The following is a 26860-nucleotide window of genomic DNA, read 5'->3' on the forward strand; positions in this document are numbered from 1 at the left end:
CCTACTGAACCGATTCAACTGAAATTTGGTACAGTCGCCATCAGATATAGGTACTGTAGCAAACAAGGTGACCAAATTCTTCTGAACAATTTCAAATGTCAATAAGTTCTATACGCTACAAGTTACCATAAATATCTGAACATTTATTACCTCACTAGCTGTAGCCCGCGACTTCGTCCCCGTGGGTAGAAGATATAAGTTATGATTTATACCTGCCTTGTATTTTTCACATTTTCCATTGTATCTTCGCTCGTATTAGTCGCAGCTTGATGGTATATAGCCTAAAACCATCCTCGATGAATGGTCTATTCAACACAAAAATATTTTTTCAATTTGAACCAGTAGTTCCTGAGATTAGCGCGTTCAAACAAACAAACAAACTTTTCAGCTATAAATATTAGTATAGATTAACAAATGAGCAAATACTTTCTATACAAACTACAAACCAAAAATAACTGAACACTTACAACGTTGTCGTACGAGCCTGAGAAAGGATATATATAGACTATTTCTAACTGAAAGGAGGGTTGTAATTGGGATATAACAGGATTATGTATGCAGGGGCGCCGGTCGCCCTGGCTCCTATAATCGAACAGCACCTCAGTCAGGTGGATACATTGGCCATGTATTGTGTGTCAACGCTGTCATGTGAGTACTAATCCATCGCTAGAACATCGAGCCACCAGAGGGGAGCAGGGTGTGGATCGGAAGCACGAGCCAGAAAATTGAATCAGGAAGTGCACACGCGCCGCCGGGCGCTGATTGGAAATGTATCGAATCTATTATCTGTTGAGAACAGACGCGACTTATGGAACTAAATTGCGGGCGAGCCGGCGATGCGGTATTCGCAAGCCGGGCCCTCTGGGAAGCAGACGTGTCTGTGTGCATACTGTCACTTTATAACTTCATACTTGAGTGTCCCCAGCACCACAATGCAGGACGACGAGGCATCGTCAAGCGGCGCCATCGCCTTCGCTCTTATATATTTTACCTTTTTTCTGGATAACGTCTTACTCACTGTATTAGGTCTGTTTTACCATTTAAGCCCAGTTTTAAGTACAAAGGCGTAATTACGACGGGGTCTCCTACATGTGTGGTGTTTGTGCAGTTCCGATAATCCCGGACTGGGTCCGCGGCGAGTCGCTGGAGCTATGGACGAAGCAGGACGGGCCGCTGGCCAGCATGCTGAACCACACGGTGCAGCACATCGCAGATGAGGACGCAGGTAGCCAGGTGCGGCGGGCGCGCGAGCAGCGGGGCCCTCACTAGCGGAGTGTGTGTGTGTGTGTGTGCAGGCGGCGCGTCGCAGGCGGTGGTGGGCGCGGTGCTGGGCGCGAAGGCGGCGGCGCAGCTGCTGGTGGCGCCGCTGGCGGGCGCGGCCGTGTGCCGCCGCGGGCCCGCGCCCGTGCTGCGCGCCGCCACGGCCACTCTCGCCTTCGCCGCCCTCGGTACTTATACTGCACACTCCTGTCCCAAATTGGGACAGTGGGACTAGCTCCAGTTACCAGTCAGTTGAATCGTCTGGCCATGTTTTATTAATCTGAGTTTAAAAAGAAGTACTCTCATCGCTGTTTCATATCATCTACCCGCTAACGTTTGTGCCTTGGAGCTGACAGTAGTCGTGACAAATGATGGCTTTCTGAGATCACCAAAATAACATACGATATAAAAGAATAGCGACCTCGGATTCGAGGTTTAATCATGTATGTTATTATTAAGCCAACAATTAAATAATTAAGCGACCTCTCTGTTCAAGGATAGTCAGTATAATTAAGCAAGACAAATAATATCTCGCTTACTGGGATCGAAAATCAACAAACGTACAAAATTAAATCCTTGACAAAGAACACCAATACCTTTACCACGTCATGGTCAATTGCCGTTCATACTGATACCGGGAACTGCTAGCGCGCCAGTTGCTGTAAGAGTATGTGATGGGTGCAGTGTTCGTGGTGTCGTGCGGCGGGCGCGGCTGGCGCGCGGCGCTGTGCGTGTCGCTGGGGCGCGCGGCGCAGGGCGCGGGCGCGGCGCTGGCGGGCGTGGCGGGGCTGGCGCTGGCCGCGCGCTCGCTGCCGCCGCCGCACGCCGACCGCGCCATCGGGGCGCTGCTGGGCGCCGTCGCGCTCGGTACGCACATCCCGCTAGCACACACACACACACACACGCACACATACACTGAGCATCTCGCCTGGTCGCAGGCGTGCTGGTGGGCTACCCGTTCGGCGGCGCCACGTCGGCGCTGTGGAGCCGCGGCGCGCCCTTCCTCGTCATCGCCGCGGCGCTGCTCGCCGACCTCGGTGAGCTCTAGCTCTATTCTCTCCGCACATCTACTCCACGAAGTAACTTGTTTCTGAACTATTGTCTTTGTCTTCTAGCCCTACAGTATATATTCTTGGATAAAGAGGAATTCAACAGAGTGAGTTTTGCATTGTATGAATTTGAAGTGGATTTTGTTTCAATTGGGTATATTTCTTAGTTTTTATCTTAAATTGAAAAGTGTATATTGCATCTTTTTAACTTAGCACATTATTAGATTCATTAGACCACTGTCGTGCTATCTGACTGAGAGATGCTTGAGAGAATTGAACAGAAATTAATTTATTGAAAAAAGAACAAGTGCAAGCCGTCCCGGGACTTCTAGCAGGTATGAAATATAGGAAAAAATAACTAAAGATAAACCAACGAAATTAACAAAGTTGTTACGCTACGCAAAGCAGTTACGCATGGCGATTCGCCTTCATCGTCATCTGAACCGATGCATACGTATGCATCGGTCCAGATGTTTTACGTCCACAAAAAAGTTGCTGCAATGTCTAGATATATAGTGGTGTAACACGCGGCTCAGTAGTTCGGCTGGTGTGTGGTGTAGTAGCGTGTGTCGGCAGGGGATCGGGCCGGCGAGCGGCGGCGGGGCGGGGGGCGCGGGGGCGCGCGCCCTGCTGGCCCTGGCGAGGCGCGGGTCCGTGGGCGCGTGCGCCGGCGCCGTGCTGCTCACCACTTGTGTCATGGCGTCGCTGGAGCCCTGCTTGCCGCTCTGGATCATGCATAAGTTCCATCCACAGGTACCACTCCGCCTCGCTCCGTGTTACAGGCATCGAGTGAACTGTTTGGAGAGATGTGCGTTGTTGTGTAGCGCTGGGTGACGGGCGCGGTGTTCATCCCGGACAGCGCGGGCTACCTGCTGGCGGCAAGCCTGCTGGGCGGCGCGGCGCGGCGGCTGGGCGCCGAGCGCGTGGCGCTGGCGGGGCAGCTGTGCGTGGCGCTGGCGGCGCTGGGCGTGCCGCTGGCGCGCAGCGTGGCGGGGCTGGCGCTGCCGCACGCGGCGCTGGGCGCGGGGCTGGGCGCGGCCGACGCGGCGCTGGTGCCGGCGCTGCTGGCCCGCCAGCGGCCGCACGCGCCGCACGTGGCCGCGCTGCTGCAGGCCGCCTCCAGCGCGGCCTACGCGCTGGGCCCAGCGCTGGGCGGCCTGGTGGCCTGGTGGCTGGGCTTCGAGACGGCCATGCGCGCGCTGGGCGTGCTCAACCTGCTGTACGCCGCGTACCTGTACCGAGCGCTGGCCGCGCACCCTCTGTCCGAGCAGGTCTGCCGCACGCCTGCCTCCTGACCCTGACTCCTTGCGGGGTCTACGTCTACAGTCACTTGTGTTCCGCAGTGGGGCGCCGGCAGCGTGGAGGAGGACAGCGACGCCGAGACGGAGGGCGCCCCGCTGGCCGCCGTCACCCCGCACTACGCCGCGCTGCAGTAGCCGGTTCGCCTACTACCTCCACTAGAGATCAGTTACTACCCTGTTTTGGAAAATTATTCCGATCTAAAATACATGAATTGAAATGAACTTATTTGCTGTTTGTATTGTAGACACTCAACTCCCTTGCCCTCGACACACTTCACCCTGTACCATGAGCTCGCCCCCCCCGACCACGGACTCCCGTACTCTTTCATACCTACGCGTCCTTGTTGCTGTCTGGGTGACGCGAGTTTCGACGTTTGAAAGTTCATTTGTTTATAACACAACTGGTCATGGCCGACGGATCCATGTCAAAATTACCGTAGTTAGTTATTTTACAAAGCAAACCACCAAATTCAATGTGATCAAATTTTTGTGTTACAAACTCAAACAATAAGGAAATAACTCCACACAATGTCCAAAAAACCGTTGGGTAAGTAATGCAGAACATGACTAGCCAGTCTCCTAGCGCAGTAACCTAGTACCCAGAGAGTATGTGAGCGCGTCTGCGCGATGAAATGCCTTGCTAACAGTCCGGTCGCTGCGTATATAGTCCCAGCACCACGTAGTTATTCAGGGGGTTGCCAAAGGCCTATTGTCGCACGTCGGTGATGTGACGTGATGTCGACTAAGAAATCTTGATACAACTTGCAACCCTTACTCCTGCCTGCTATGACTACATCGACACACTAACCATTCAGACAAGTCAGTTAGCTAGTGTGTGTGCAGGCCCCGGCCCGGGCGCCTACCAGCTGCCGACGACGGTGGGCTTCACGCAGCACGACCCGTCGCGCTACCGCAACCCCATGTACTCGTTCGGCACGAACGCCGGCTACCGCGTGAAGGGGCTCGGCCCGGGGCCCGCGTACCGCATCGAGCGCGTGACCCGCGACGGCCTCATGTCGTCGCCGGCGTGGAGCTTCGGCGCGCGCTTCGCCACGCGCTCGACGCTGCGCACGCCGGGGCCCGGCGCGCACGCGCCCGAGCGCTGCCCGCCCATGCGCGAGCCACGCGCTCCCGTCTACTCCATGGGCGCGCGCCTGGGCTTCGGCCTCAAGCGCGTGGGGCCCGCGCCCAACGCCTACGCGCTGCGCCTGGGGCCCGGCACGCCCGCCTACACCATGGGCGCGCGCGTCGGCTTCATGCCCAAGGCCAAGTCGCCCGGGCCCGCCGTCTACTTCCAGCGCGACACCAACGTCTACAAGTGCAAGTGAGTACCGCAGCCTGCTGCACACACAAAGCTATCGCCACACACACTGACCGACGACCTCTGACCCGCAGGCAGCCGGTGTTCTCGCTGGGCGCACGGCTAGAGGGCGCCGGCAAGGCCACGCGCACACCGGGCCCCGCCGCCTACCCGCCCAACCTCTACAACACTAAGAAGGTAGCCCCTCGCCTGAGCGCTTATACACCTTATTATAAGCTTTAAATTTATCCAGTCGGAACATGGTGGCCAAAATTACCAAATGCCTTAACGCCAGCACTGGTTTCGGTCGTTGCCGATTAGAACGCAATCCACGACGATGTGAATTAAATTAAGTCAGGTCATTTCATTTTCATAAGTGTCGGTAATGTTTCAGAACCCGTACTCGTACTCGTTCGGCACGAAACACGGCGACTACGCGCCGCCCATGATCATCAAGGAGGACACGATGGACTGCCTGTAGCGAGCCCGCAGTCCGCAGCTATTGGCTACTAAGTCGACAACAATGATTTACATCAACTTGGTGAAATTGTTTGACTATATTGGAAGCCAGTGCTGCCATCTGCCGTAGCAGACGCGCCGCCCACATCACGGTACACTGCTGCACTTGTGAGTGATGTCAATGTATACGTCCAAACGTTTACGCCAAAAAAATCGTATGGTCCAGTCCACGTGCTGTTGCTGGTGTCGTGTTGTATCGCGTGACCTCCGCACGTCGCGGAGTGCAACTAGTCCAGTTTTGTAATCGAATTGATTTTAAAATTCGAGTGTGTTTTTATCATCTGCGGTTGATATTGTTTTAGCTATTTTTGTATTCTAATGCTGTTTATGAAAGTTATTAATTGTAAATCATGTTGTAGTTTCTTACATTGTCTACAAATTTTCTAGCCTTGTAAATTGTTTTGTGAACAGTTTTGATTTGTAATCTTGTCAATTAATATAAATCATATTTTTGAAAATGTGTTTATTCACTAACACTAACTTTATACACTAGTTAGACGCCTATAGATACAAAGTCCTTGCTCCTCCACTCCAGTCCACACTAGAACTTCCTCATGGAGCGCAGCTTGTTGGTGCGGCGGATGCCGGCGGCCCGCACACGCAGCCAGTAGGACTTGCTGGCCGGGTCCAGCTCCTCCAGTGCCGGCGCACGCCCCGTGTTGAGGCTCCACAGCCACTCGGGGTATGCACTGTCCTCTTGAATCTACAAGTTGCCAGACACAAACACAGAAATACCCTCACATTAAATACTACCTTTGAACTTGTATGGTGCATCAGATATTTCTCAACCTCATTGATGCGGAGCATGTTGATTGGTATGAGTGATTCATGTTTTAGCCAAATCCGAACATTTTTGTCTGATTATTTGACTAATGCAATTTACATTTTAATGAAACTAAAGAATGAAATTATTTCACAAGTTGATAAAATATGGAGTTGTCAATTATCTCATGATATAAAATTAATAAATAAAAATTGATTACATGGCAGTCTACTCAAAACAACAATTAAATCCTTATTTCATTTATGTCTAAAGTTTAGCTAAGACTTATTGGTGTTCCTCAAGGCAAGCCTTACCTGAAGGTGGACTTAATGGTTGAAGCTCTACTTTGGGCTTTACCACACCAATGGTTTTGTGCCATGAGTGAGTGAACAGATATATATTATAATAGAACCACTGAACCACTGATAACTAGGCTGATTGTATGTCCTGGACAGTTGTACCAACCTTGACATCTTCCCCGGTAGTGTAAATGTTGGAGCCACACACATACTTCACCAGCTTCTCTGGGTCCGTTTCCACCGGCATCTCTTTCTTCTCCATGGTGCTGAGCTTACCCGCCTTCTTCTTACCCTTACCCAAACCCATCACACCTACAAATCAGGGTAAATGTATTTTGAGAATCCTTTTGTAGTGGAAAACAATCGAGAATAGTATTATATAATCACAGTAGAGAACACAACTGTGAAGACAAATCGTCGTACTTGTAAGAACAAGATCAAAACAACGACAAAAACTAGCGAATCAGGCAATACCTCCTGCAGCAGACGTAGTTCTTTTTATGGCGGCATAACTAGTAGCTGTCGTGTGCAACTGAGATGATTGAACAAAGAGTCGAAAAGGTATTAAGGCTCGATTTAAAATTTCTAAATACATAATCGCCTTTTTATAGTTAATAATTCGGTGACTCTTATTTACAGGTTATGAGGTTAAGTTTTAGTCAAGTCAATTTGACAGTTTGCTTTTGACAGCCAGAAACAGAATACAAATTAACCTTACATTCCTTACTGACAGAAAGCACTCACGGACAGAGTTATTTATTTCAAATTAAAATCAAATATATTTTTTTGCTGACTTAAATATTTAGTTTATTTCTTTGCGTTTCGAAATCTATTTGACGGACTAAAAACTGGTTGAGATTTTTTTTGTCAAATATCACATTCTTTCAATTCTTTTTTTTACGTTTAATCTAAAGTGATAATATTTAATATGTATATTAATTAAAAACTACACTAAGACTTAGGTCGCGATTGAAAGGCCAATATTGCCAATAATCATCTAGCGAGAAATGTAAACAAATATCGAAAACATGGCGGCTCACGCTACTGTGACTTAGAATCAGGTATTTAATAACTAAAAACGATATGGGCAGGGAAGTATATGAGAACGAATAAATTTTCGAATTAAAAATGTATAAAAAAATTTACTTCTCATCACTTCATGAACAATAAATTTGACAACCTGTCAAGAACTTAGCGCGGGGCCTTGGCGCGGGGAGAGTATTTCTTTCTTTATAGTCTGTGTGTGTGGTTGTAGTTTGTGATCGATAGACTCCTGTATACATAGGTATGTCAATATATAATGTTTTTACGTATTCTTTACAAATTCTCTTGATTTGCAATATTACCCAAATTATACATTCCTCAAATATGCTTGATTATACACATTGGTTTAAAATCTAATCGTAATATATAAAATATTTTTTGTTTTCTTTGTAAAGTTGGGAAAATCCAAATACAATGAACTCAATGATGTGTGTTATGATGTCGTGAGTCATTAGAGATAAGGATTCCAATATTTGTCAAAACCAGTCGACTGGCGAGTGGCTGTGCGAGTCAGTCGAGAAGTGTCTTTAGAGCAAAGTCTTTAGTGCGGCGCAGTGAGTTAATGTAAAATTAAGTGATCAGTGATGTTCAACCCGAATGATTTTAATGAGGACGAGTTCAAGGTAGGTGTAGAGTGCAGGCGGGCTGAGGCCGCAGTTGACCAGTGCGTCACACTCGGACAGCCCCATCAGGTTATGTCTGTTCTGTGCCCCGCGGTTGACGCTGTATTGTTATCTTGTTAGTCCAACAAATTTATAAAGTACACTTTTTGATGAGGAAGTGTGACAATCACAAAAATAATTCATAACTTATTTATTGCTAACATGTTGTGTCCGTGGTGGTGTATGGTTTAGAAATACAGTGGTGTAGTGTCGTGCAGCAGCCAGTGAGCCTTAGTTAGTCCCATATTCTGTAAATTAATGATAAACCCGTTTTTGCATGATTGAAATTCTGCCCCCTACTGAATTTCCAATAAAATTATTGTGTTGGCCAAAATGCATGAGAGAATATGAACAGTGTCAATTGAATCCAATTTCCATTCCTTCATTGGACATTGTAAATAGCAGAATTGGGCCCTGGTATATATCAGCAATAAATAAGGCTGGGTAAGAAGAAGAAGGTGGAACCAAAAAATGGACAAATGCCAAAAAAAACCACTTTACTGTTGAACCCTTGAAGCTCTACTCACACTGTTTTATGGTAGTTTAATGCAGATTACCAGCTGTGGGTTGGTTACAGTTATTGTTTAGGTTACATTTTTCTTTGAAACTGGTTTACTGTGTGCATTACAAATGTATGGTTCTTACATACATTCAATAACTTATGAATGTGGGTAGACTTTCTGACCGGGACTTTTAATTATAGTGTCACATGTCATCAGAAATATTATCTCTGAGCGCACCTCATATTTATTGACAATATGCAATCTCTAACTGCTGCATAACATCAACAAAGTAGATAATGGGTTTTATAGATTTAGATCTGGCTATTTAATTTTCATAAAACATAATGCAGGGGAATGATGTCTATTAATTATTATATATCAAATCAGAAAAAATAATATGAATCTTTTCATTGAAACTCAATCCTTTATTGCATGCAGGACCTCAATGTAACCTACTCTTCATCATCATTTGCTTAAAACTCAAGTGCCAACTATACACAAGGGCCTGATTAATGTTTTGTCTATTCTGGTGTTAAATAGTTGTGTGTCATGTAGGAGCACGAGTTCGTGGCGGTGACGCACAGGCCGATTTGGATAATGCAGCTGGTGGTGGGGCTGGTGGTGCTGGTGGGCGTGCTGGTGGTGCTGGCGCTCATCTGTCGCTGCTGCTGCCGGAGCGGCTCGCGCGGCCGCGTCATTGCGCGTGAGTAGCATGTGTACGATATAGTAACGAGTAGTGTACAGTACAGTGCAGTAGGCCGCGTACTGAGCGTGTGTTGTGTGTCCGCAGCGCCGCCGCTCAACGAGGACGGCACCGCGCCTTACCCGCAGCAGCAGTACACCGCCGCGCTCTACCCCGGTCAGTGCACACACACACCCACACATCACACACAACACCCATCTAAAAACATAGATAGCCAATAGAGTAGGGATTTGTTTTATAATATAAGAATACTTACTTCAATACTCATCAGATTGGAGATGTAGCCCTCAAAATTATATTAATAAGGCCTGTGATAAGGCCATGGCATACAAACAGATTCCAATGTGCATCTGATTTTTGTACCTAACTCATATTATGGGTAAGCCGTTGTTAGTGCATGCCTCCTTGTTCAAGGATGACTCATAGTAGGTATACATATAATGTATGATAATGTTATCGGTATCAATATCTCATTGATCAATTACTAATTATCAAAGTCTCATTAATATGATTAGGACGATATTAATACGATATAGAGTGCTATTATGTGTCATCAATGTACCTAATTGTGATGTGTTTTCATGTACGTACAGCACAAACGGTGACAGTATTACACACGGGCACGGCGGCCTACCCGGCGGCTGGCGCGGCCCCGTACCCCAGCGCGGCCCCTTACCCCAGCGCGGCCCCGTACCCGAGCGCGGCCCCGTACCCCGCGGCAGCCCCGTACCCCGCGGCGGCCCCCTACCCCGCCGGAGCGCCCTACCCGACGGGGGCGCCCTACCCGACGTCGTCGCCCTACCCGCCTGCGCCGAGCGCGCCCGACGCTAACGGTATGTATGCTGTCAAGTTGTTGCACTATCATCGTGACAATGACCCGACGTGCTTCGGGACTTATATTGCTTCTTGAGACTTCATTGACAGTGTGTGGAGTGGCGGCGGCACCACTCTGCTGTTGCACAATTTCCTCGTAAATGTCGTCACCGCGGCCATTCTGTCTATTGATAGCACTCCCGTCACCGCGGGGGCTTTAATCTTATGAATCACCTTTTATAAACGTAGGACTTTATCTTGATAATAAGGATTACAGCATTTCTTTCTTTACATAGTTTTCTTAAAATTAAGCGTAACTACATTGCATACATAACTGTTAATCGTAATATTCGTAAGTCATAAACATTCTGGTCGGTATGCTAAAGCTAAACCTTAGGGATAATTATTTGTATATTTGAACCACACATTTAACCTACATAGAACATCCTGTAAGGCTGCCGTACACCGTTAGCTCTCATAATGTCTCATATCCCAAACGGTTCAGACGGATGTGTAGTATTGTCTCGAATAGCTTAATGAAATACATACACACAATGAGACATTTAGGTGCGTTTGTTTGTTTCGCTAGAGGCAAACAATATTTATGCGCAAAGTTTGTCAGTATTTAAATATCAAGAGATTAGTATGAGCTGTAGCGCCGGTAACGTGACATGTCCGCGGGTCTGTGCTATCTCGCTGTGTTATCACATCCGGCAGAACGCAGTTTAATTAAAGATAGCAAGTACCAACACTGGGGCACGTGGGTGGAGCCTCAGGTACCTACTGCTCATGAATGACGAGAGCACAAAACAGACTCACTTGCCACCACAGCCTTGAGGGAGGTCAGCCCTCATTATATGTCGGTGTCGAGAAGATACCACCTATCCAATAAGGTCACATGACGTCATGCCCGAGCACAACAATAAATGATTTAGTGACAGTAGAGTGTCGATTACATACCACAATATATTATTATTGTAGGCGCGTTTTATAGCCCCAGTTGTATCGGTATTTCCGGCGCATAAGGAAAACCCCAGTGCGTTGCATGAGCAAGCCGGCCCGACGCTTCCAGCGCGACCAGTCGCCACTCGGACACTACTGATGTGTGATGACATCACAAACCTGTTGCGGGATGAAACACTCACTGATTGAGTGTTGACTGGGTGAAACAGACGCACCAGCCTGCCTTGTGACCATCAGATAGTCCCTTGCTAGTCTCTTTTGATTTGCTTTATATATCACAAACAATTTACCTCGAGTACCTGGTGGGAGGATGTATTTGATCACTTTTATAAATATAAAAAAATTTGCTAGTCTTCAGTGACTACGCGACAATTTTACATAGAGACACTTGGATTGAGGACTGCAGGCTATGGGTCAACAATCAACATGCGAAACATCAACACGCCGGTAACGTTATCATAATCGATTAGTTACTTGGTGCTTATATCTACGTATTGTACAAATTGATAATGATGAACGTCACCCAGTATCCGGTACAGAGACATTAGAGTATGTCATCATGCACTAATAGCATATTAATAGTGTCACTCTCGAGATCGTTCTAGATGCCACTATACGGTAGAGGGTATAGAATAGATAGTAAAACATGAGGCCAAGTTGTGTATAGGTCCAGCGAACCCGCGGCCAGCCAAACCTGACTGAGTGTAAGGTTCTGCTTAGGTTTCCTTATTGCAAAACTGAATTATGTTTAAAAAAATACGACTCCTGCAGTAAGGAATTTAATCCTTATGTCGCGTTTACAAACATACAAATCCAGACTCAGAACAAGCATTCGTGATTCACACAAATGATTGTCCTACGCGGGGATCGAACCCGCGACACGTCGCGCACTGTGAGTTTTAAGGTAGCGCTGTTGATATAGTCTGAAATTATACACGTGCATCACATGAAGTGGACAACGGCGTAAAACATTAGTAGAGAACTTTGACGCAAGCCGTTACTGCCATCTCTGTACGTAGCGTTGCCAGGCGTCCGGATAAAGCTGGACATAGTTAGGCTTTTTGATTGCATGTCCGGCTAAAATAAACGGTGTCCGTCTTGTCCGGCTTATGTTAGGCTTTTTACGATAAGTAAAATGATGAAGTTATTTTTTTTTAGTTAAAAATGTCTTATTTGTTCATAAATGTTTAATTATCTTGAATTTAATTTTATTGTTCAACTCAAAGAGAAAAAGTTTTTTATTTTTTTAATAAATCTGATTTTACATAAAAAAATGGTCGTACCTAAATCCTCAATAATATAGGGTGTCCGGCTTTTTTAACCAAATGTCCGGCCAAACTGGCTGGTCTGTCCGGCTACTAGGTTTGGCGACCTGGCAACGCTATCTGTACGGTAGACGATAACAGGTCTAGGTAAATATTTGAATCTTCCAACGAACAGTTCCGTAGAGTCAGCGCTCACTGGATGTTTGTGTCTGGATTAGTAGTCGCGGCTAATAACAGGTGTATGTAGTTCGTGATAACACTGATAGTCCATGTAGCAACTTGCAGCAGTAACGAAGCTTTCTGTATATAAATACGATTAATGGTCTAGAAACTAGGTCCTAAAATAGTTGATAATCTGTATCTACGTTAAGTAGTGATCTTCAATTGCACTCGGGCAAATTTTGTATATAATTTAATTGATGTGTTTGTATATATTTTGTAACGTGGGTTTGCTTGTGTGTGAAGCTTTCCTTGGGATCGCGCCGCCCGGCTGGAGCGCGCAAGGTGGGTGCCGCGCCTCTCTCGCCACACGCTAGCTCATATACCATACAATTTGAAATAGTCTGCCTTTGCGCTATAATAGTGTGTGTGCGGCGACAGTTGTACGTAACGATGTGCGAGTGTCCGTAGCTCGCAGCCCCCGTGTTTTTAGCCTGCATGACTCCCAACTCCAAACTAGATATTACCTTTATCCGACTGTACTTGTTGTTAGCATGGCTTCACGTTTAGTAGTTTTAGTACGTATGCCCTTTCCTTGTAGATGTGACATCATTGTGGTGTGACCATCCTTGACCTTGTAGGTGTGAAAGTAGATGTATAATGGGTGTAGTGTTGTAGTATTGACTTGACTTGCGTGATGTTACAGCGTGCCCGCCGTCCTACGACCAGGTGATGGGCACCAAGCAGCCGCCGTACAACCCGCACGCGCCGCAGTAAGCTGTCTCTCTCGCACACTACGAGAGCTCCCTATGAGAGAGACACAACACATGTCGGTCGGGACCCTCCACGCGCGTGACGTCACTCTGGAACCGTGTCGGACATGAGTGACGTGTGACACAGAGTGCTAGTCGGGAGGGCCCATTACTGTGTGAAGACATACTCCTATTGTTTTATACGAATTTATGATTTATCAATTTGCTTACGAAACAAAGTATTTCCGAATTGTTTTTTGCGGGACCTGACCCCGTCAACTATCAATACAGATTTATATTTTTTTGATAATTTATCATAATCAATGTAATAAGTGATATAGATCTCAAAGTTTAATTCTTATTGTTATAATTTTATCTACATACAATGTAATTCATGTGTTAGAAAATTAAATCAATTATTTCCGCTGAAGCTGCACCAACTCGAGTCAGTGTTTTTCCGATACTCTGAACTAGAATTAATAAAACCGACTGATTGCCTCGCAGTTGGTGCAACTCTAGTGAATAGTTGTAATTTACGAGTACATACTTGATACATAGCTGTACCTGGCAGTGTTTGAGAGTCGATCAGATTCCACGTGAGTAGTGCTGTCCCACGTGACTGTAACTGTAAGGTTGTCAGACATGCTCAGTTTTGTGTAGACTCCCGAGAGTAGCGCGAGCCTGGCGAGTGACTGTACCTGTACTTAACTAGTGTAGTATCATCTGTTACGTACTGTAGTGTGTGCGACTGTGCGACTGTGCGACTGCTGTTGTCTTCCCTGTTCCGCATGTATGCAGTACTTTACAACGCCCTCGAGGCATTTCTTAAACAATTTATATTTACATCTGAGTGTCTATAATATTCAAGTATAATAGGTTATCGAAATGAATGGAAACTATAAAAGACAAAATTGGGAAAGACGAGTCGCGTGTACTGAACCGGATTCTGAATGTACATAGTAAACACGCGGCTGTGTGTGTCTGTGAGAGATTAGTGTTAAGTATACAATGTGATATGAGAGCCGGAGAGATGTAGTACATTATATTATAACGTGTAATAGATAGATGAAATATTTAAATATATTAAATATTACCTTCCTCGTTCGAGATTTTAACAGATTACTATTATTTACATCAGATACCTAATTATATTGTAAGAATACTGTATTTACTCCGTATAAGTTGAGCTTTATTCTGTAAGTGCTGAGGTGCATTTCGTCAATGATAAATATTTTTTATTAAGTTTGTAAGTGTTCACCAATTATATTTAATTTTCTTACAAATAAAATGCGTTACGCATGTGTTTGGCTTTTACTTCAGTATTCCTTAATATTATTTAATAGTTGTGGATTGGATACGTTGGCCTCTCTAGGCCTATGAAACGGGCCGCATCCCGACGTGTCTCTAGCCCCTGTAGTGCCGGGTGCGGTCCGTGCGGTATTACCCTAGAACCCCTAGACTGCCTAGACCATCGACAGCTTTACATTTTAAATTCAACCGACCTCAAATCTTGAACTACTTCCCTCACTATGGATAAAATTCCACTTTCGTTGGATATGTGTCGGGTAAGGTACCTATACTGTCAAGTTGGTGCCATCTGGACAGATGGGGTCACTGAAGGGTCACTGTGACTTACTTGTCATACAATGACATGTAGTGTTCGGAAAATGTAACTAGTCTTCAACCTAGACTATAAAAACTAGGATCTTCTGGTCTTTAACGTATGTCCTAGTGTGCCACAAAAGTATAATGTGTTATCTGTTGCATTGCCTGAGGGGGCAGTGCCTGCAAAATAGTAACATTTTCATGTCTCTTTGAAGTTCGATATCTTAACGTCAACCCGCAGCAAATGCACAAAGATAAATCCAGAAGTCACGGGATATGGAATGTTACGTTGGATTATGATTAAAATTTTCCGCCTCCTTAATTTACTTAACACGAAAATGGAATTCTTTAAAAGGAAAGCGGGAGTTCGACTTTACATACTGTGGTTCGCCTGCTGAGTCAGAGGGTCAGTCAACCAGTGTTAATTGTTTACCCTGCCCTAAGACCCCTCCCATGCCTAGTTCGAGTTGGTCCGAAACGGAAAACTTGTAATGAAACAAACCTCGGGACTCAAACCCCGCAGGGTTCGTCCATAGCAAATGGTGCCAAAACGTAGATATATTTTATATTGCTCGGGCTGAAGGCTTGTAAAGTGCGCTCAGGGTAACCGTAGATACCATTAAAAACAACTGCTCATACAATAGCTCCTTTCAAGACTTTTGAGGCTGTGCCAGGTGTTAGGCTTCTGATGAGGTCACGCCGCGCGCGTGGTGCCTATGTCGTGTTGTGTAAAGTCCTCGCGCATGTGCAGTGCGAGCCGCCCGCGCGACGCCGCGCCGCCGTCTGTGAGCCAGGGCTGCCCGCACACTGAACTGAACAACCCAATATCAAAACAAATGGATTTAAAGAAAGGCACTCATAGAGTGCCACTCCCATTAATTGGGTAAGTATAATCATAATTATGGTCTAAGTAGATTAAAATTTTGGTATTACGAAGAGAAAGCCAACAAAAAATCATGTTTTGTCAGACCTACCTGACTACCTGTTTCAATATACTTCAAACCCAAAACTGGATAGATGAGTGCAGATTACCTATTATTATTATTATAAGGGATGTGTGACCTGTGAGGTCACTCGCCCTGGCCGGCGAGTCCGCGGGAGCCGGGCAGCCCTGCGGAGGGAGTCCGCAGGCGCCGGAGTGTCGCGCACTTGTTGCGACGGCGCGACTCTCATCTCCGACACCATTACTGCTGTGTTCCAACTACCGACACACACCGTGTAGTAATATGTACAACCTATACACTGTACAAAAATAAAAGCTACATATCAATATATTTGTTACCTCCTTATCCATTGATGATATGATTTTCGGAAGAGTTGTAGCTAAAATTAGTATAACATGAAAGAAAAATACAATTAACGAGTTTGATAACAATAATTAGCTGTTGTCAAATTTAGATTTTGTCTTAACGCTGGTCGGATTACTTGGGCATAGCTTAGTACCTACATGAACAGTTGCGAAAGTTTCGTGGTCGCTTAGACTGTCACTACTGCGTAGCACACAGCCCGACACAGTGTGGCAGCGTGTCACGCGTGTCGGCGAGACAGGCGGCGGCACGTTAGCGAGATGTCCGCGCGACAAACGCGAGTGCGACCACGCCGGGCCCGCACTCCACACTTGTAGTTACCATATGAGTGACGCGGAGCATGCTGGCAAGGCGGGCGCCATCTCTCACTAGCTGAGGGCTCACGTGGCGGGCTGCACGAGCTTCACACAGACCCCAGGGTGAGTCGGGGACTATTCTACAATATTAACACTCTCCTGCACCTCTGAGAGAAACGTTTGTACTCGTATTTGTATTTATGGAGGTTCGAAATAGTGGTTACGTCGGTAAATCCTGTGGACTGGATTATTCAGAGTATTAGATCGATTGAAGCTCCCAGTCGGAGCAGCACCGTCCATGTAATTAAATTATTGTCACTGGTAGTCAAAGCGCAAATCACTAGTGTGTTAGATGATAGCTGACCACATCGAAGTGGTTTGTACGGTCTAGGTGTGGTGGAACCACCGCATTGAATAGTTTTCTAAATAAAGAATCGTTTTCTGCAATCCTCAGGCGCACGTTTCTTGTTTCGATGAATGACTCATTGCAAGTACAGAAGAGCGCAATGAACTTTCAACTTGAAATAGCTCCGGTTGTAATAGTTAGTGTCCTGAGCACGTACACATCCTGAGTTGTCCCCGTCAGCGCGGCGCTATGGGAGTGCCGGCGGGCCCGCCGAAGGGCGTGCGGCGCCCGAGCCACGCCGCCTACTACGTGGCGCTGGTGGGCGTGTTGTCGCTGCTGCTGCTGCTCTGCCTCTACTTCTTTTACTACTTCATCAAGAAGGTCAAAGGTGGGCTCACCTCGGCATACCATTTCCCTATGTCATTAATTTGACTTTGTTAGCTTTGCTTGCAATCTCTGTCCAAAGTGGTGCCTTGTATTTTTACCACTGTCTGTGGCATCGTAGTCGTCAAAGATCAAATCGAGAACTAAAGAAGAATAAACTGATAATTTTTTTACTGTTTGTAATGTAAATTAGTCGGATATTTTTTAGCTACCTACGCTTGATAAAAACCATCCACAAAGTGGACTGTACTCCACTTTGTGGATGGTTTTTTACACCCTAATATATAGGTATTATGTAGCAAATAAAGCCTAGTAGAGTACCTACCATACAGAATGCCGCACCGTATGCTTTCAGAGCTGAGTTCTGCGGAGTCGCTGTCTCTGCCGGGCACGTCGTGCCGCCCGCCCGCAACCACCACATACCCCGTGCAGCCAGGTACGATCGCCGCTTGGTACACAGATTATAAGCAGCCATAAAGCAAGTATTTCTCTGTGAAGCCCGCGTGAGGACATGGAAGTGTGTTGATGTTTGTGTGATGTGGTTGCAGTGGTCCGCGACAGTGCGACGGCGATGGCGAAGCTGTGCCGCGCCGTGCCCGCGGCCGGCAAGGGCGACACCGTGTTCCCCACGTCCACCTCGCCCGCCGCGCTGCGCACCGACACCGGCGCCCCGGCCGGGCCTCCCTCCGGCCTGCCCCCGGGCCTGCCCGCCGGCCTGCCCGCCGGCCCGCCTGCCGCCCCGCCTGCCGGACCGCCGGAGCCGGCTCCCGCGGGCGCGGACCCCCCGCCGGACAAGCCGCCACCCGCGCCGGTCGTGCCGGTGGCCGCGACGGTTGAGGTCGCCGCACGGTAAACCTCGCTCGCAGTTTTCTTGTGTAGGGTTGACTGGCTTGGGATCAAGGTAATAATATCCCTAAAAGTCTGAATGCGAAGAGTAAATGGCGGAACTTAAAACTTTTATACAAGTATATTTAAACTTCATGTCGGCATTCCTCGAATATTTTTAATCTAGGCATGACCAATTTCCACTAAATGTAATATTCGAGAGAGCCGAACTCGTGGGAAGCTGCATTTATAGGCCGGTGCTTCAAATGTTAATATTTTTCTTCATTAATGTCTGAATACCTCTTGATACATATAAAGTAATATAAGCAAACTTTTGATAATGCCTTGTTACGTGTTTACAGCCTTGTTGTCTATACATACATATATGTCTATTACTATGTCTGTAGATATGCTATATAGCTAGTTATATCAATTTACTATATCAATATCTCCTTTTACAATGTGTATCCCCTTTTATAAGAATACTTACACTTATAGAATTTTTCTACGATTGTTATTTAACCTATTTGCGAAAATGTGATTGTGCCTCGTAATCCAATATTTTCATATTTCTATGTCGATAAATTTGACCAATAATATAAGTACCTACCCAAAATAACTTGTCAGGAACTTTAACATTTTACCCGTCTTTATTCAGACTTTTTAATGAAATGAACAGTTTTTAAATAAAAGAAGGTCTAAAAATTTGTAAAGAAGGTATTCGTTTCGTACGTATTTTTGTTTATAACTTATAAAGTAACCGTCATGAGAAGCTATAAATTTTGTAAACAAGTGTTCAGGAGTTCACAACATTTGGACCAACAAAAAAAATGAATTTGTTTAAGATTTAATAAATTATTAAGTAACAAATATTAATTAACATAAATATTATTTAAGAATAATTATTCGTCAGATTCAGATGTTTCCATTTCTGTGTCAGAATCAGTGACATGTATCACGAAGCTGTCTACAGTTTTATCAATCATCTCATCGATTTTGGAATAAAAATTATCTTCTTCCTTGATAACATGCTCCACACAACGCTTCCAATTTTCCGAAGTAATCTGCTGCAGTCCCTCTTGTAATAATTGTTTTACCTCGTCAAATTTAAAATTTGTATTTTTGCATACATGGGAATTGTTGGTAATTGGCCATTTAAAAAGAAACTGTGAATTTTTTTCCTAATTACGGATTTATCAAAATCGTCTACTTTCTGATAAAATTTAGGCCTGTCTTTAGACTTGATAGGTGATTTTATTCCCTCTTCTGATTTATATTCTTTTAATATATTATACACAGATGCTATGCCAATTCCCAAAATCGATGCTGTTTTTTTATTTATTTCGGTTTTGTAGGGATATTCATTCGATGGCCAATTTTCTTTCACGTACTTATATACGTTGATCACCATATTTTTCTCATTAACCGTAAAGCTCGTCACCTGTAAAAATCACCGGTAGTCACTTGTCACACGAAGCTCAAGCTATATCTCCAGGTATACCAATTAACCTAACCAATTACTTCACAATTTAAAACCTACTTCTAATATTAACCTTAAGTTTCCAAAGATTAGCGCGTTTGAACAAACAACTCTTTCTTTTTACTTATTATATATTTTAGATAAATTGTATTACGCACCTTTTGACGTTTTTTTCGTGGCGAATTTATTTCCTTAGATGTACTGGCTACTGGCTCCATTATACGTAATAACAAATAAAATTAACGCAACAATTAAAGTAACAACAATAAAAAAGTGATAACGAAACAATAACAAAATTAACAATAACAACCAGATCCGCGATATATGCAAAGCAATGAAACAAACTCGTACGCATTCGAAACTCGAATGATGCGTTTATTTCAAAATGGCGTCCCGATAGTTCACAATCCCTGCGACGGACGCGTTCCGGTACCAAGAAACACAAACGATAGCGCTTTGCGTCGTTAAAATATGATCCGACTAAATTAAATAGGTTGTTACTTTCATATAACCCGTCTATATTTCATGTCGATTGAATATGGTCAATTTATTATTATCTCGCAGTATAAAATGTTTACTTAGTAAAAGATGTTTGTTTACATAATTTATAGCTTCTCGTGACGGGTACTTTAGATGTAGTAAGTTACTGTGTAGTAGCAGCTCGCGGCGCCGAGCGGGGACCGTCCAACACGTGCTGTCGATGTCGTTGTGATCTATTCGGTACATTTTGTTACAGTATTATGATAATATATGTTAGTACATTATGTAAGACGTGTTAAATTGTTTATGTCTGTATCCCTTATATTTATAAAAATGTAACAACTAGCTGTAAGTAAATGTAATTCAGATAACTCTACATTTTATAACGTTTGCATTGGTAATGTGTACGGATGTCGCATTTCATATTTTTATACATTTGTATGGCTTGATATAACATCGTGTCTTACAATGGGTATATAGGGTACTGCCGGGCGCCTAGTAGTGAGTCTTGAAGGAAAGTTGGTGTCGCAGAGTTGCGGTTCTCTTCCACAAGTGAGATAGTAAAATGTGCCAAAAGTACGTATCGTACATTGCTTATTGACCAAGCTTGGTGTCTGTATCAATTTTTACTGTTGTTAATAAATCAAAACTTAAAACTAATATTGTTTCTGTTCTTTTACCAACAATGTTCCTACATTTGCACCAATAGTACTTTTGATCAATAAAATAAGGTTGGGGAATTGTAACAAAAACAATAATACTAATATAATAACTAAGAAAATATATTGTGTAGGTATTAAGTATAATCTCCACTCGCAGATCACAAAATCTCTCTTTACTATGGACATTTGTGACAACAAAAAAATAATTTATGTTAAAAATGATAGGTACCAGGGAAGGAAAGGATGAAAACAAACTCCACAGAAATCGGTAACATATGAGTTTATTAACACGAAACGATTGTCTAGAGATAATAATTGTTTAAGTAACAATAACAGAGTACCTACACAGTATGTACACGTAAAGCTGTCGGCGAGACCCGCGGGCCGCGAGCCGCGTGGCAGCGGGTAGCGGATGACAGCTAATTGACAGTAACTAATAGAGGTAAGTATTTGTTCTACACTTTATTCTTTGGCCCACCAACACATGCACCCGTTAAAACACATGTCCATATAAAAGAAATAAAATACTTTCGTAGATAATTGTTGTATTAATTTGACCACTGCAGTCATTTAGTTAGGCAGTTACCGGGACTGCTTGCACCCACATAAAAGGTACTTTTAGGTACCTACTTATAATTACTCTCACTTCACGTCACATATTATTATATACAAATAGAATTCTGTTATATTTATTTTTACCGAATCAAGTCAATAGCGCCTTTCATACATAGCTATTAAAATATATTGGAAACAACATTTTTATGAAATTCCTTGTCTTACGAATACATAATCTCATACATTATTAACTATTTAGGTAATTGATCTTAACTGTAAATATAACATCGCGGCACACGGTCTGAGTCACTGGCTCTCAACCGCAAGCTTAACATTTTATAGACGCAAAGCTTAAACAGACAAGTATCATAAACATGTGTTTATTATAGTTTAAGTGACGACTAATTTTCGCGTCACTTTCTTTAAGTTTGGAAATATTTGTCAATTTTATACATTTATATAGATCATCACGTCTGCGATCGCAGGCTCATAAAGTGAAACCGTTCAGAGACCCCGTTAATCAATTGTTTTTCATTTCTATTACACGCCTGCTTGTATCTTTGCCAGTAGTTCGGTGGTGCCGATTGGACAACAACTATCCATTGGTGTCATGTCTTCACTCTATGGCAGCACTAGACATGAAGCCCGGGCGTGTGACGCGTCCCTGGCGTCTATATGGCGGTCTCCTTGCGGTCGTGCGCGGCGTAGTGCTGCACATCTTCGTAAGGAGGCGGCCGCTCCTCCGCCTCCTCCAGCTCCAAGTCCAGGTCGCTCTCTGCAACGTGAAGATAATACAATCGGATGGAAAACATTAAACTGTACTTCAGATAGTATGCTGGAAAATAGTTTGACGAGATTTAAATGATAAGCGTTCTCTTTCGCGTCATGCACTTTGCCACAGCTCACCTGAGAAGGCACCCGACTCGGGCCTGAGCGTGGGCGCTAGTATGTCGCCGTCGCTGGCGAAGCGCGGGCGGCCGGGCCCCGCCAGCGCAGACCCGGGCAGCGCGCGCCCCCGGCCCCCGGGGCCCGCGGGGCCCGCGTGCGAGCGCAGCTCGGACAGCGTGCCCTCCTCGGCGAGATAGCATGCACCGCCGTCGTAGCCCACGGGCTCTAAACCCACACACACATGCCAACATATACACACACGGTAGCAGGAAGCATGCTTCAACATGGCTCTTATGAGAAGCTTTCTGTTGAAAATAATGCGGAATATAGGCTTCACGATTTTTAAAGTCACAAAGCGTTATAATTTCATTGTTATCTGTAGTGAATGCATCATTCGTTGCGATTTTTTGATCATTAATAGGTATTTAGGGAATTTGCAAGTATAGAGAGATATAGCACACATAAAGGAATTAATTCAACCATAAGAGAAGTACGTACCCACAGAGGGTGGCGGGAACACGGGTCGGGCGGCGAGGCTGGCGCGGGACTCCATGGTATGGTGCGTGGCGCCGGAGCGGTCGAGCTGCTCGAGGCGGTCCAGCTGCTCGATGACGTCATCCATGCAGAAGCCGAGCGCGCGCGGGTGCGGCTCGTCCAGCAACACGCGCGGTACCTCGCGGCTGCGGATGGATTCGTTGATGCTCTGCTTGTCGTCCTTGGCCTTGTACACGACTGATGATTTCGCGTGGAGGTCGTGTTCTATCTCCTCCTCGTCGTGACCCTCGCCGATATAGAAGTTGGAGGCTTCGGTGGCGTCGTCGTCCTTGATGTCGGTGGTCTCGTTCTCCTTTTTCCCGCGCGAAGACTTGATGTTGGAGTGGTGTTTCTTGCAGGGCGCAGTGCTGGCGCTGGCGCAGTGCTCGTCGCTCTTGTCGTCGAGGGAGGAAGACTCGGGCGTGGCGTGCGGCGCCTCGGGGCTCTCGCTGGAGAGCGAGTGGCGCTCACGCTGCGGCTTGAGCGGGATGTACAGGTCCTTGCTGGAGCGCTCCCAGTCACGCCGGTGGATCACCTCGTCGATGACGGACGGCGCGGAGTGGTAGCGCGCGTCCAGTTCGCTGCTGTCGTGATTGGACTTCCGACGCACTATCTCCTCGTGGCTGCGGTGAGCCGACAGGGGTTTCTTGTATCCTAACAATGGGACCAGATAGTTACTATATGAAATTATGAAGAATTGTGAAAAAAGTTAACTTAAAATAATTTATTGCAGAACATTAGAGGTCATCGTACTAAATGAATCAATAACAAAGTCAGTTCTCATCCTGACGATATGGTAATAATTCTCGTAAACTTTTGGCTGAGTTTCAAAATGACGTATCAAGTAGGTCAGTCAATGTAATGCTTCAATCCTCTACACTCTACCCGGTCAGTAGCTTTACTGATTGCCAAGATATGGCAAAAGGCAAAATTTATTACCCCTAAGTGTTCAGACAGGGGGCGAAGACGGGCCGGCTGCTTAAATAAATTAAATGTTAGGAGTTCAGATAAGATGATATAGTAATATTGCAGCAGTTTACCAGTGTTTTACAAGGACAAGGACAAGGATAAGGACCCTACCCACCATTTAACGTGCCTTCGATCACACAGAGGAAATGGTTATGACAGATGACCCATTCACACGGACCGACCGTATCAAGCGTAGCTTAACCTGTGATCGATAAACTTGTCAAGTACAGTAGTAGTTTAGCCAATAGCTTTGCTCTTAGAATAAACATATAATGTAGCTGGTACAGCAGACTGTAGGTTCAGTTGTTTAGTTTGTTATGTTAAGTTATGGGAGACGCATGTTACCGGAGGTGCTGGGCAGGTGCAGGGACACGGCGCTACTGCCGATGCGGCGCCCGAACATGTCGCTGGAGCGGCGCCGCGACCCCGACTCTGCAACATGTCTGGGCTACAGCCAGCTGTCATGGTATTGGTCCCACGTCGGGTGCCAGTTAATATAAAAACATGTCTGTAACTTGGGAAAATTGTATATGTGTAAGACGCCGCTCTAGCCTGGGTAAAGCGCCCTCTCATCTCCCACAAAAACACCAGAACGGCTTCAAGTTCACATTCCAAATACTTTTGAATTGTATTACAAACTATGTTATGTGCGTACTGACCGTGCACATGAGCGAGGACAGGCCGCTGCGGGTGCTTTCCGGACGCGCTATCTGTAACAAAATCATCACTTAAACAATAAAAACGTATTCCAAACCAAGTTTGAATGAAATAAGAAATTATGTGTGTGAGGGAAACAGTTTTCGTTCATTTATTTTCCCCGACAGCAGAAACATGGTAGGATCGTACCCGTGTCACATGATGTACACTGGCCATCACCATGGTGCACTAAGAGCACGATGAGATTTGTACTCCGCAGGGTTTGGACATGAGAGTTATTTAAAAGAGCTATTTATCAAGACAGGTACAATGATTTTTCAAGGGCCTGTGCAGCTTGAACGTGATGCTGTATGGGTACTGTACGTGTGTGTGTGCGCGTCAGACCTGAGCTGGCGTCGTCGTTCCAGCAGCAGAGCCAGCACAGCAGCAGCAGCGGCGCGCACAGCTCGGCCGCCAGCACGCCGCCCGCCGCCGCACCCGCGCCCGCGCCCGCCATGCCACGCGCTCTAGCTTCAACACCTGGTAAACAACTGACTCTTGGAGGAACCCGCATCGCTTCGACCACGGAAAGATCATTGGACGTGCTTGATGCCTCTTAATTTGGTCTATTACTTTGTCAATTATCTATTGTAGAAGCTTTCCTTCCGACTTCCAGAGAGTATGCAAAACTCATATGCAACTAATTTGGAAATCACTCCAGATACTGAATGTTTCTGTTTTAAGTGCAATTGGGCCATTTATTTTTTCAACTTACTAACTTGAACTAATTAATTGGTCTGGTCGTCATGAAAATTTCAAATTTAATACACGATGTATGTAGGTATTTTTCGTATAAAATAATGAACACAATACGTACCTGAATTATTCTCAAGGAAGTCTATGAAGAATGTGACATTATTCAAGACATCAGCTGATGTGAGCCTGGCTGTCGACGATAATTTCCTTCCAAAAAATAACTCCAAAAATTTTGCGAAGCTTTTTGTGAGTAAAAGCTGACCGTATGATGGAGACCCGGTATTTGTAAGTGGAGATGTTGAGTGTGCCCCGCGTGGTGTGTGTGCGTGAGAGGCGAGCACTGGCGGAGTCTGCGAGCGCGGGATGTTTACCACAGCGCCGCGCGCCGAGCGGCGACAGCGCGCTGCCAAACTCTCGCTGCGACGAGAGTAAAACCCAGGCCGGCGACACACCGGGACCAATCTGTTGAGTATTGGCAACCTTCTTTTTTCAATCAAAACCTTTGTATGGATTTTTTTTTTCTTTTGCAGAAAAAATGGAGGAAAATTTATTTTATTTGCAAAGTTACAAAGAGATGGTAGGACAAATACTTTTGTTTTTATTAGAATTAGATATAGGGCAAAAATAATTAACAACTTGTTAATTAATAACTTGTTAATTATTTTTCCCCGGTATCAACGATTTCTCTTTCAGATCACTGTAAGGTGTGTGTGGTTGCTCCCGGTGCGGCCCGGGTGGCGGCCGCTGGCGCCGGAGTGTCGCGCGGCATCGATCCCGCGCGCCATCGATTGTCGCCGGCTCCCGCACATCTGATCACGTACCGACCCGGTACTCCACGCTACACACTCATAATAATACAGTCGAGATTGACCACGACTCTTCTTTATTGTAAATTGCAAAAATATTTTTTCCGTGTTTCAAAGATACTTAATTTCTGATTATTTCATTTAAATATGAAAAAGGGTATATAGATAAGTCGTATTATACTTCATATGACCGTTTCCTTTTTCATTTCTGAAAGATTTAGTGAAAAAAATTGATGTAAGAAAGAATTAATCGAAAAGGGACGAGTGAAGAGTCGTAGCATTACCGTAGCACTACAGGCGTAGCCAATCGTGGGGAAAAGTTACGAGTGCTACGAACATGAACATTTCGTAGCTGTATTAACACGGGAGTAAACCTGAGTCAATTCAATTCAAATTCTTTATTTCTCTCATATTATTACATTACATAACTAAATTACATGCCCCGCAAAACAGTTTACACGGTTTGACTGCGGTTACACGGTTTGACTATCCCATTGTATTGTATCCTATTAGATTGTAGCCTATTAAGGATTTATTAGTACACTTGTAAGATCGCAGCTTGTCTGAGCATGTAGCAGGCCTATCTATACATGCACGGGGCATATGCGATGCTCGGCTGTGAGGATGACATCAGCTAGCCCGCTATCGATGAGCGGAATATCCCACATCGCGTGGCTGCCTGTCGATAAGACTTGGAAAGGGAAACGTGAGGGGAGAGCTGAGAAAGGGCTAATTGGTTATGAACTTATGATTTTAACTGTGTTTACAATACGAAACCGAATTATTAAAATAATCCATGCTACTCCAATGCAAGCTGTCCACATGGTAGTTAAGAGTTCCACAGTATTAATCGTCAGTCCTCTGGATGCTAGCGTGTAGCTCATCGTCAGCATAGCGTCGTTCACATTATTAATAATATAATCTGACAGCTATTTGCCCTCATTAGTGTGAATAGTGCGATTTATATCTGCTTCGT

The 26860-nt window shown here is 45.2% G+C and overlaps 6 protein-coding genes across 9 annotated transcripts; 4 read left to right on the forward strand and 2 right to left on the reverse strand.

The window, feature by feature from the left end:
• Positions 1 to 355: 355 nt before the first annotated feature.
• LOC113499564 (synaptic vesicular amine transporter-like) lies at positions 356 to 3836 on the forward strand. Its single transcript, XM_026880079.1, has 8 exons — positions 356 to 1026; positions 1109 to 1261; positions 1296 to 1448; positions 1945 to 2127; positions 2199 to 2307; positions 2849 to 3062; positions 3134 to 3580; positions 3653 to 3836. Exons 1-8 carry the CDS (start codon positions 837 to 839, stop codon positions 3743 to 3745), a joined length of 1542 nt encoding a protein of 513 aa, XP_026735880.1. The 5' UTR covers positions 356 to 836; the 3' UTR covers positions 3746 to 3836.
• Positions 3837 to 3984: 148 nt separating this feature from the next.
• Positions 3985 to 5887, forward strand: LOC113499198 (outer dense fiber protein 3-like). Its single transcript, XM_026879572.1, has 4 exons — positions 3985 to 4157; positions 4454 to 4934; positions 5006 to 5108; positions 5305 to 5887. Exons 1-4 carry the CDS (start codon positions 4139 to 4141, stop codon positions 5389 to 5391), a joined length of 690 nt encoding a protein of 229 aa, XP_026735373.1. The 5' UTR covers positions 3985 to 4138; the 3' UTR covers positions 5392 to 5887.
• Positions 5878 to 7179, reverse strand: LOC113499201 (39S ribosomal protein L54, mitochondrial). The gene is made up of 3 exons (XM_026879577.1): positions 6966 to 7179; positions 6658 to 6803; positions 5878 to 6132 (listed from the first exon to the last, which is right to left on the reverse strand). Exons 1-3 carry the CDS (start codon positions 7084 to 7086, stop codon positions 5971 to 5973), a joined length of 429 nt encoding a protein of 142 aa, XP_026735378.1. The 5' UTR covers positions 7087 to 7179; the 3' UTR covers positions 5878 to 5970.
• Positions 7180 to 7685: 506 nt separating this feature from the next.
• LOC113499199 (classical arabinogalactan protein 7-like) lies at positions 7686 to 14297 on the forward strand. 4 transcript variants are annotated; one of them, XM_026879575.1, is made up of 5 exons: positions 7686 to 7776; positions 9256 to 9403; positions 9491 to 9559; positions 9997 to 10236; positions 13310 to 14297. In XM_026879575.1, the coding sequence occupies exons 2-5, from the start codon at positions 9298 to 9300 to the stop codon at positions 13378 to 13380; spliced, it is 486 nt and encodes a 161-aa protein (XP_026735376.1). In that variant the 5' UTR covers positions 7686 to 7776; positions 9256 to 9297; the 3' UTR covers positions 13381 to 14297. The 4 variants fall into 4 exon arrangements, with proteins under 4 accessions (XP_026735376.1, XP_026735375.1, XP_026735374.1 ...); XM_026879573.1 differs by lacking the exon at positions 7686 to 7776 and adding an exon at positions 7799 to 8158; XM_026879576.1 differs by lacking the exon at positions 7686 to 7776 and adding an exon at positions 8176 to 8431.
• A 475-nt stretch (positions 14298 to 14772) lies between these two features.
• LOC113499566 (WW domain-binding protein 11-like) lies at positions 14773 to 18146 on the forward strand. Its single transcript, XM_026880081.1, has 3 exons — positions 14773 to 17297; positions 17649 to 17729; positions 17842 to 18146. Exons 1-3 carry the CDS (start codon positions 17159 to 17161, stop codon positions 18144 to 18146), a joined length of 525 nt encoding a protein of 174 aa, XP_026735882.1. The 5' UTR covers positions 14773 to 17158.
• A 4128-nt stretch (positions 18147 to 22274) lies between these two features.
• Positions 22275 to 24397, reverse strand: LOC113499567 (the record flags this gene model as incomplete). Its single annotated transcript, XM_026880082.1, has 3 exons — positions 24032 to 24397; positions 22682 to 23371; positions 22275 to 22408 (listed from the first exon to the last, which is right to left on the reverse strand). Coding segments are annotated over exons 1-3 (882 nt in total), but the record flags the coding sequence as incomplete, so codon positions are not given.
• Between the last annotated feature and the right edge of the window lie 2463 nt (positions 24398 to 26860).

The sequence above is a fragment of the Trichoplusia ni genome, chromosome 12 (genome assembly GCF_003590095.1).
Source record: "Trichoplusia ni isolate ovarian cell line Hi5 chromosome 12, tn1, whole genome shotgun sequence".
Classification (NCBI taxonomy): domain Eukaryota; kingdom Metazoa; phylum Arthropoda; class Insecta; order Lepidoptera; family Noctuidae; genus Trichoplusia; species Trichoplusia ni.